This window comes from Gossypium hirsutum, chromosome A12, assembly GCF_007990345.1.
Source record: "Gossypium hirsutum isolate 1008001.06 chromosome A12, Gossypium_hirsutum_v2.1, whole genome shotgun sequence".
NCBI lineage: Eukaryota > Viridiplantae > Streptophyta > Magnoliopsida > Malvales > Malvaceae > Gossypium > Gossypium hirsutum.
Window position 1 is genome coordinate 88,299,070 of NC_053435.1, and position 11,309 is coordinate 88,310,378.

Genomic DNA, 11,309 nt, shown 5'->3' on the forward strand with positions numbered 1-11,309 from the left:
AAGTTACAAATTAACTAAGCAAGTTACATTTGAACAAAATAAACAAAAAGGGGACCATGTTGCTGCTGCTCTCGGTTCTGTTACATTGCAAGTCTGCTTGGTGAGCTGCTGGTCACATGTTACATTGCAGACCAATGCTCAATACTCCTCCTTGGACTGTATGCAACAAACACCAATCATCTCCCTTAAGGCTTCAAATCTGAATGTACCAAGTGGCTTTGTTAGAATGTCAGCCAATTGGTCTTGTGAGTTGCAATGAATAAGGCTGATTTCTCCTGTCTGCTCAGCTTCTCTAACAAAATGAAATTTAATTTTAAAATGTTTGGTCTTGCCATGAAAGACTGGATTTTTAGCTATGGCTACTGCTGATTGGTTGTCAACCATGATTTCAATAGCTTCACTTTGTTCTTTATTTAAATCAGACAATAACTTCCTGAGCCAAATGGCTTGATTCACCGCTGCTGCTGCTGCTGCAATGTACTCTGCTTCAGCTGTGGATTGGGCAACAGTTTGTTTCTTTTTTTGAACTCCAACAAAATACTCCTGAGCTAAGAGTAAAAAAGTAACCTGAAGTGCTTCTCATATCATCTGCAGAGCCTGCCCAGTCACTGTCTGAATATCCCACCAGTTTAAGTTCATTTTCCTTCTTAAACATGACTCCAAGTTTCAAGGTTCCTTTAAGGTATCTAAGTACCCTTTTTGCTGCCTTAAAATGTGATGTGTCACAGCAGTGCATGAATCTAGACAACAAGCTAACAACATGCATAAGATCAGGTCTAGTTGCTGTCAAATAGAGTAAACAGCTACTAGGCTTCTGTACTCCTTCTCATCAACTCTTTCTTGGTTTCCAAAGCTAGTCAGCTTCTCTCCTTGAGCCATTGGTGTGCTCACTGATTTGCAATTGGACATGCAGAACTTGTCTAGGATCTTCAGGGCAAATGCTTGCTGGCTGATGAAGATTCCTTGATCAGACTGGTTCACTTCCATGTCAAGGAAGTATGTCATGGCTCCCAAGTCAGTCATATCAAATACTTCCTTCATTTGAGTCTTGAAGTCATTGATCAAATCAGTTCTGCTTCCAGGCACCAGTAAATCGTCTACATAAACTGAAATAATCAGTAAAGTTTCATTTTTAGTCTTCTTTACATAAAGAGTTGGTTTACTCAGACTTTTCTCGAACCCAAGTTTGCACAAGTAAGTATCAACTCGATCATACCAGGCCCTAGGTGCCTGTTTCAGACCATACAAGGCTTTCTTCAGCCTATAGACTTTATTTTCTTCTCCTGGAACTTTAAACCCTTCTGGTTGCTCTATGTAAATTTCTTCTTTCAGAAAACCATTCAAAAAAGCTGACTTGACATCCAATTGGTGAATCTTTCAGTGTTTCTGTGCAGCCAAGGCAAAAAGAAGCTTGATTGTGTCAAGCCTAGCCACTGGAGCAAAAGTCTCCATGAAGTTAGTGCCATACTCTTGACTATAGCCCTTCACCACTAATCTTGCCTTATGTTTGTTTAAAGAACCATCTGTGTTAAATTTGGCTCTAAAAACCCACTTGACACCTATGACTTTCTTTTGGTCTGGCCTTTCAACCAAGTCCCATGTTTCATTCTTCCTGATCATCTCAAGTTCAGCTTCCATTGCCTTTTTCCAGCTTCTGTCCCTTGCAGCCTCTTCATAGCTTGAAGGCTCAACTATGGCTACATTACACCTATGATAGATGTCAGCAATGGTTCTGGTTCCTCGCACAGGAGGATCATCAATGTCACCACTTTCTAGTTCATTTTCAGTTGGCTCTAGGTTGATATCAAGTTGATCTTCAACAAACTGGCTTGTTTCTGAATTATCCCAACTCCAAAACTTCTCTTCATCAAATCTGATGTCCCTGCTCACCAAAATCTTCTTTGTTGAAGGGTCATACACCCTATAGCCCTTTTTGGTACTGCTATAGCCAACAAATATCCCAGGGGCAGACCTTCTTTCCAGTTTAGTTCTTTTTTCAGCTGGAATGAGTGCATAACACATGCATCCAAATACCTTCAAATGGGAAACGGATGGTTTGAGCCCATACCATGCCTCAAAGGGTGTTTTGTCCTTTACAGCTCTTGTAGGAAGCTTGTTCAATAGGTAAACTAAGGTGTTGACAGCTTCTGCCCAAAATTTGCTTGGAAGCTTACTTTGAAACAGCAGACATCTGGCCATATTCATCACTGTTCTGTTTTTCCTTTCACAAACTCTATTTTGCTGTGGAGTATAAACAGTGGTGAGCTGACAAGTACTCAGACAAGTACTCAGTCCCATTGTCAGTTCTCAAAGCCTTGATTTTGCAACCTGTTTGGTTCTCTACTAGTGCCTTGAATTTGCTAAAGGCCTCAAACACTTCAGATTTGTGTTTCATGAAGTAAACCCAGCAAAATCTAGTCAAATCATCAATAAACAGCACAAAATACTTGCTGTCATTCAAAGAAGGGGACTTCATTGGTCCACAAATATCAGAATGCACCAGTTCAAGCCTTTCTCGAGCTCTCCAAGCTTGGTTCACTGGGAATGGCAATTTGGATTGTTTGCCAAACTGACAAACATCACAAACACTGTCACTTGCTTCTACTTTAGACATATCCTCCACCAAATTCTGTTTTTGTAACAGATCAAGTGATCTAAAGTTAACATGGCCTAATCTTCTATGCCATAGACCAGCATTATCAGCCAAGCTTGCATAAGCTTTGTTTTCATGCTGATTAACATCAAGCATGAAACATTTATCTACCATGCCTACTGTAATCATTTCTTGACCATAACAGTCCTTAATAACACATGAATCATTCTTGAAAACTACGGAATACCTTTTTTCAACCAACTGACCAACACTCAACAGATTCTGATCAATATCAGGCACAAAGAGCACATCTGAAATGACTTTGTTACTTGAACAAGTGCTGACTGAAACACTGCCCCTGCCTTTGGCTTCAATCAGTTCACCATTTCCAATTCTGATTTTTGAGACATAACTTTTGTCTAGATCTTTGAACAGACTCTCATCACCTGCCATATGGTGTGAGCAGCCACTATCCACCAACCAATTGCTTTTGACTTTGCTTGAAGATGCAAAGCAAGAAGCTGTGAACACATGCTCCTCCTGAGCTTGAAGGTCTTCAGTAGCTCGAGCTTGAATCTGCTGCTGTGTTGGTGCTTTTGGTTTGTTTTTACAAACTTTCTCAACGTGTCCAAACTGCTTGCAGCTCCTGTATTGGATGTCTGGCCTAAACCAGCAAAACCTTTCAGAGTGAGTGGTCTTCTTACAATGGACACATGGTGGAAACTTTCTCTTGCCTGAATCTCTCATTGGTTTATCCCTTTTGTCAAGCCAAGGCTTCTTACCTTTCTGACTTGTGCTGGAACTTTCTTTGGCCTTTGCTTGGAAGGCTCCTTCTGGATGGTCTTCCTGCCTGTTGGCCCTTCTCTACTCTAAAGCATATAGGGAGTTCACCAGCTCAGACAAAGAGATGGTTGTTAAGTCTCTTGAGTCCTCGAGTGATGAGATTTTAGACTCAAATCTCTCAGGAAGAGTGGTGATGACCTTCTCTACTACTCTGCTCTCACTGAAGTCTTCACCAAGCAGCCTTATGCTGTTGACAGTGGTCATGATTCTGTCTGAGTATTGCTTAATGCTCTCAGACTCTTTCATTTTCAGGTTTTCAAAGTCCCTCCTCAAGTTGATCACTTGTTGCTGCCTAGTTTTATCTGACCCCATGAACTCCTCCTTCAACCTTTCCCATGCTTCCTTAGGTATGCTGCAGGCCATAATCCGAGTGAAGATTACATCTGTCACTCCATTTTGCAAGCAGGCCAAGGCTTTGTGCTTCTTGGTGCTCTCCTCAGCATGCTGCCTCATTTGTGCAATAGTGGGATTGGCCCTCAATGGAGGTGGTTCGATGTCATTTTCAACTACACTCCACAAGTCTTGAGCTTGAAGATAAGTCTTCATTTTAACTACCCAAATGTGGTAGTTCTCACCAGCAAATACTGGAGGTGGAGGTGTTGTAAAGCTCATCTTGCTGAAACAAACTTAACAGCCCCAATTTCTTCCTTCTCAAGCTTATATTTTCTCAACAAAACAACAAACAAAACAGAGGCCCTCAAAGACTTAGGCTCTGAATACCATTTGTTGAAGTTTCAACATACTTTAACCGGGTAAAGTATGTATTTCAAACAGAATATCATTTGTTGGAACATTTGACAGCAACAAGATTCTCACACAAGCTTAAGAGATTAAAAGATTGAAAAACAAAAACAAGGAGAGCTTGAGTTCAAGAATAACTGAAAATCATCATTTTTCATTAAGAAAATAGTAGCTTATATAAATTACAAAGTGAATGGACAATTACCTAATGACTTAACTACTCCCACTAATACTTAACAATTTCAAAATGTGAACCACATAAACAAGTAAGCTGATATGATCAGCCATTACATCCATTACATCAAAAATCTTACTAACTTTGATTACAAGTTACAAATTAACTAAGCAAGTTACATTTGAACAAAATAAACAAAAAGGGGACCATGTTGCTGCTGCTCTCGGTTCTGTTACATTCCAAGTCTGCTTGGTGAGCTGCTGGTCACATGTTGCATTGCAGACCAATGCTCAATAAATGGAGAAGATTTAGGAGATGGACAAATTTTGGCAGTATGAAAGCTAATGTTGGCATTGAAGGATACAGATACAACCCAAGACCGACAACATTTCCAAACTAATTGCACTATTATTGGTAACTTTTACAACTTGGTCGTTGATAATGGTAGCAAGGAGAACAACATTGAGAAGATTAGTGTTGAAAAGATGCATATGCCAAGGGAGAAACCTCTGTCTGAAGATGCTCAATTGTTATTTGAAGAGTTTATGTTTCAGGAGCTGCTTGCAAAGTTTCCACCAAAAATTAAGACAAGCTTGTTGAACCCACCAAATTAACAAATGAATCCAAAAGAGAATGCAAGAGCAGCTGCAAAAAAGACATATCTCAAGGATAAAGCTAACTCGAGGACGAGTTGATTTTTATACGAGGTAGAGAATTGATAGGGGAGTGATTTTTATTAATTTATTACCTATCCCAAAGCTTGTTATTTACTTAACAGATATATTTTGTTTATCATTTTATTAGTGTTATTTAATTGGAGATAAAAATTTTAAAAATAAAAACAACAAATTATAAATAAAAAGGAAAGGATTTCACGATTATTGTTTTATGATTGGAATATTGAGAACATTTTATTTAACATGAAAATGACCCTAATGATTTGTTGATTATTCACATTTTCTAACTGTTGGTGGAATATCATGTATTCATTATTATTTTAGGGGTTTAAATGACTTTTTTATAGTTTTAAATTTTTAATAATTTTTATAATATATTAGAATTTTTTAATATTTTTATAAGTTTTTATGAATTTTTATATGTTTTTATAAAATTTTAAATATATTTTATTAATTTATTATTTTTTTAATATTTATAAGTTTATAACAATTTTAATATATTTTAAATACTTAATAATTTTTATATATATTTATAATTTTTCTTATTTTTAATGATTTTTATAACTTTTTATAACCATAAACTATCACGTGTCACCATGTGATTGTTCCATCTATATATATTAAAGGTCAACATGATCAACCATAGATTTCGTTAACGAAAAATCTTAATTGATTGTTTTAGTTAACGAAAGAAGCTTAATTGTGTGTGGATTTAATACAAGAGCTTAATTGATTTTTTTTTCACATTTTCTTAAAGGCTTTTTTGACATATAAGCCATTTTATTTATGGTGGGATTTAAGTTTGAATAAATCTTGAGACAACTTACATACGGATTATGTAAGATAGGAGTTGGATATGAAGCATAAAGATCCTAAAGGTTCAATCTATGTGAGCAGTGCCAAATTATCGTTGACTTATTTTTTAATATATTACAAATTGAAAGAAATGAATATCATTTTTAAGAATCAAACTCTGAATCTCAAATGCCAACATAGATTAAGCAACGATTATGTATCCTAATTTTAACAGTACCAATACCAATTACCTTACTAGATGAATCGTTTCCCATGCGCACAACTCCACCTTCAACCGAACTGTATGTGGAGAACCATTCTCTATTGGGACATATGTGGAAAGAATATCCTGAATCTAGGATCCACTCCGATGTGAGCTTTGAGTTATCACTCATTGAGACTAACAAGTAATTATCACTGCTTTCATCGGCCAAATTAGCACCAGCTACATCTTTCCCTTTACTCTCAGTAGCTCTTTTATTTCGCAGTTTATAACAATCTGCTTTGACGTGACCTAACTTTTTACAATAGCGACATCTTTTGTCTTGTTTCTTTGATGCTACCAAAACAGAAGCTTGCCTATCTATCTTGCTATCCAAATGAAACTCATTTTCGAGTTTGTCTCTATTCAACAAATGACCCTTCACATCTTCGAACGAGAGTTTGTCTCTGCCATAAATCAGGGTCTCCCTGAAAGACTTGTATAAAGGGGGTAAAGATCACAATAATAGCATAGCCTGATCTTCATCGTCAATATGAACCTCAAAATTCTTTAAATCATTTAAAAGAGTAATGAATTGACTGATGTGATCTCTAAGAAGCTCACCTTCGTTCATGTGAAACGTAAATAGACGTTGTTTCAACACTAAACGGTTAGCCAGAGACTTAGTCGCATAAAGAGTTTCTAACCTTTTCCACAAGATGGATGAGGTTTTCTTCATCAATACCTTCTGCAATACCGTATTCACGACGCATAACTGGATTGCAGACAAAGCCTTTTCATCAAGCTCTTCCCATTCTATTTTATTTATATTCTCAGGCTTTTTCCCGATAACAACCTTTTTCAAGCCGGATTGAACTAGAATTGCCATCATCCGTGTTGAGACCATTTTTAAATCAGGTTTGAAAAAAATGGGGTTCGACTTTAAAAAAATGAAAACGGGAGTTGCCACCAATCTTTTTAGGTGTGATTGGATCACCTTATAAAATGTTTTATTTTAAAACATTAATTTTGGTCTACGAAAGTCGAGAAAACGGATTCGGGAGTCGGTTAAGTACGAGGAAGGGTTAGCACCCTCGTAACGCCCAAAAATTGGTACCTAATTGATTATCAAGTGTCTTTAATGTCGGAAATTTGAAAGTTTTAAGATGCAAACCTCTTTTAATTAGAATGTCTCAATTTTGAAAACTAAGGCTCACTTATTTTAAACGAGTCAAAACATCACATCTAGTAAGTTAGGACGCAACATTTTAAAACCTTCAAAACTAAGCTCGTCTTTCAAAAATTTTTATCTCGAAACAACAAAACGCCATATCCAGTAAGTTAGGACACTATGTTTTGAAATCTCGAAATAATTGTTTAAGTTTTGAAAACTCAAAATCACTTAGAAGGGTGCTTCACTATTCGAATTCAAGGAGAAAAGTCGCAACCTAGTAAGTTAGGGCACTACCTTTCTCGAAGTTTCCAAACATCAAGCATTGCCTTTTATTTTTTTTTAAAAAACCTTGGAATATTATTTTAAATGACGTTTTAGGATGGCATATTAATGCATCATAAAGCATAGATGTACAAAATATTCTAACATTTCCATACAAACATAAATAATATCATTAAGACAAAACTAAATAACATGAACATACGTTTAATAAAAAAATCATACTAGGGTAAATATAAGATAATAAACAAATAAAAACATGAGTAAACTAAAAGAAAAACATAATACATGCAAAAATTATACAACAATATATATCATAAAATAGCACATAAAAGAAATAATTAAATATAGCATATAAAAAATGAAACTATGCACAAATGAGATAAATGACATACACTAAAAAAATGAATAAATAGAACATTTACAAATTATAAAAATATAATGCAATAGTTCAAAATACATGAAATAATAATATAATATATATACATGCATAGAAAATATATATTTGAAAACTATATAAAAAGGTTAAATATTATAATATATAAAATACATAATCAAATGTATAAAAGATAGGAATAAATATACATATTTGAAAAATGAAGAAATTAAAATAAAAAAAGGTTGAAAAACTAAGATAGACGAAGAATAAAATAAGAACAAACCACAGAGAGTAAGAACGCAAGAGGGAGAGAAATTTGAGTGAATGCTCTCAAGAATTCTTATTGCTTCCCAAAACTCAAGTGTGTTACAATGAAGGGAGAGACCTCTATTTATAGTTGAGCCTCCCCAAATCCAACGGTACAGATCAATTACATCAACGGTTAAGATTAAAGGATATCTACAAATTAAATCTCCAAGATTACAAGATCATATCTTCAATATTGCATATCATATCTAAGATTGCATATCCTTAAAGATTATATTTCCATATGAGTCAAGCTTATAGATGGACCTTAAATCTTTTCAAACAATGGGCCATTCCAATTGGGCCAAATTATATGTTTGTAATTTTGTACTGGACTTGGACTTTGTTTTTGTTTTATTTTTTGGGGGTTTATTATTTTAAATACTGGAATGGGCCGGGCAAAAATGGGTTATTACAATCCAAACTTGCCATAGATTGAAATTTGTCTCACCATCAAACTTCTCAATTTCAAACCTTACTGTTGCCATATCTGAATGAGTTGATCTATGAAAATTGAACTAGCTCTGATACCGCCTGTTAGGATCGACCCTATTAAGCAACAAGTAAAAAAAATAGCGGAATAAATTGATAAATTGAACACACAAATTTAACATGGAAAAACCCCTTCAAAAAGGATAAAAAATCACGGGCAAAAACAATTTTACTATAATGGCAAAAGAACAAAGAGTACAAAAGATGAAGATAAAAATTAAACCCGAAAACCCGAAAACAAAGAACTCTCAAAACGTAAACACAAAATTCTCTAAATGTGTTATGAGTTCTAATATCTAATGGGTGTATTTTCTAAGGTTGTAAAAGAGCCTATTTATAGGTTAAATTCATAGGTCAAATAATAATAAAATAATCTAAACTAATCAGTGTCTGATTGAAACAAATAAATAGAGTTTAACTGAAAGATTATTTCTCAAATTTTACTTGAAATAGGAGTCATACTCAACAATTATTAATATTATTATTAAAAGATGAAAAACCCAAAATACGAATACTAATACTAAAATAAAAAATGTTAAATAGTAATCACATATTACAATTTAACATTTGAATAAAATTGTCCAAGTTGATTATAAATACGCAGCGATATACAAATGTAAAAACACTTTGGGCCTCTCATAAGGCATATCATGAAGTACAAAAGAGATTTAGAAGCTGGCCATTTTCTCAAAATGGACCCAAATCCAACAACAATCCAAGGAAACGTTACTTGTCCCGGCCAAGAAAAGAAAACATGGAAATAGGAAAGGCGTTAACAGCAAGAACCCAAACTAAGATGATAATATATATATAATATATAATATAGTAGTAGCAATAGCAGTTTGCTGTTTATTGTTCTTGTGGAAGTTATTGAAAGAAGTAAGTGGAGGATGAACCCAAATCAAATGCGTTACCTACCGAATGAGGAAGCGATGGCAATGGCATGTTCTCAAGGAAAGGGCTGTCCTGCTCTAACTCGTATGAGTTAAAGCCCACATACGAGTCAAACCCATTTGAGTTTTGATCCGAGAACCCGAACAGGCCTGTGTCATTCCAAGCTCCATAACCCATATCTGAACCATCAACTCCCGACCCGTACCCGTAACAGGTAGAGGAGACATCAGGAGGCAAAGGTGGCAACTCAGACGAGTTATCCCTGAACTGTGGAGAACCACCATTTCCAGCTTCCATGAGCCCAGTAATGGGCCTGTAAGACTGAACTGCATCGCTTTCCTGGGCGGGTAATCCGGAAGAAAACTGGCATGCATTGAAAGGGTCTTGATTGAAGAAAATCTGGTTGTGGTTAGCTTCATTTTGATGGTGGAAAGGGGGATTAATGGAAAAGATGGATGAAATGTCATGCTGGAATTCGTCAGGGGAGATGATGGAGGTGACGGATGAACCAGCTGGCATATCAGAATAGACAAAGTTGGTTCGAGCCTTGGAGCCACGCATGGAGCGAGAGGCACGGTCGTAGGCCAAGGCTGCATCCTCCGCAGTGTCAAACGTGCCGAGCCAATGCCTTTCTTTTGTGGAAGGGTCCCTTATCTCCGCTGCGTATCTACCCCATGGCCTCCTCCTTACACCCAAGAATCTTGTTTCCTGTTGTTGCTGTTGTTGGTGCTGAGTTTGCTGCTTTCTTTTGCTTTTAGAAGAGGAAGACTTTGAGTTGCTGAAATCCATGAAGACAAAGAAATTATTTGGATTTGATGGATAGTACCTGTCCGCCTTCAGTTAAGGTGCTATGAAGAAGAAAGTTGTATTTCTGCCTTAGAGAGTGCAAAGGAACAAGTTTTAGTTAGAGCAATAATGAGATTGCTGGTTTTCAAGGAACGAAAGATGGTCTTGTTCATCCGTCGTTAGCATCTTGGGTGTTTAAATAAGGAGAAATTTTCAAATGCATTGATTCATGGCTTTCTAATGAATCCAAAGGACTATGAGTGAGCAATGGATGCTAATGATCTTAGCTAGCGTGGGCCTTGATTCCTTTTGGACCCCATACACTCGCATGAGCACAATTGCCCTTCATTATGAATATCACTAAATTAATACAACCACTTTTCTTATCTAATGTGATGATCCCACATGCTCGATGTTTGAGAATGAAAAGTAGAACATCAAAATCTACACCGTAATTGTCTTCTTTAACTGCAAAACTTCCTACAAACAGACCTCTATTTATTTATTTTCATCATTTACGCCATATTACTTGTGTTTCCAACTTGACTAATTAAAAGAGGAGTTAAAGCCCAATATCAAGAGAGGAAATGACCTGCGCGCTGCATGCATGAATATGGCAAAGATACCATGAGATTATTCAGGTGATAATTGATTAGTACAAGTACTCATCATCATACATCCACCTGGAGTTCAATTATATCCCTTGGGCCATATATAAATATTAATTAAGCTTTCTGATGATTTCTCCACTGAGTAACTGCAATCATGGGCTCATCAGCAGAGCTTAATTTATATATACACCCATGATTGACATGTGCTCCTCGAATGAATTTTCTGGCACTTTTCTTTTCCAATGATCATCAACTCCTTTCTCCTCATATCTAAGGAGTTTGAGACTATAATATATTCTCCGAAGATTCTGACGTTGGAGCTTGGAGGAGAGTGTCTCAGTTTGAATCAGGAATTGATCATG

General features: G+C 36.0%; 1 protein-coding gene across 1 annotated transcript; it reads right to left on the reverse strand.

Annotated features, from left to right (window-relative positions):
• Window positions 1-9,433: 9,433 nt before the first annotated feature.
• On the reverse strand, window positions 9,434-10,685 carry LOC107941347 (ethylene-responsive transcription factor LEP). The gene has a single exon (XM_016874905.2). The coding sequence runs from the start codon at window positions 10,337-10,339 to the stop codon at window positions 9,524-9,526; it is 816 nt and encodes a 271-aa protein (XP_016730394.1). The 5' UTR covers window positions 10,340-10,685; the 3' UTR covers window positions 9,434-9,523.
• Window positions 10,686-11,309: the final 624 nt, after the last annotated feature.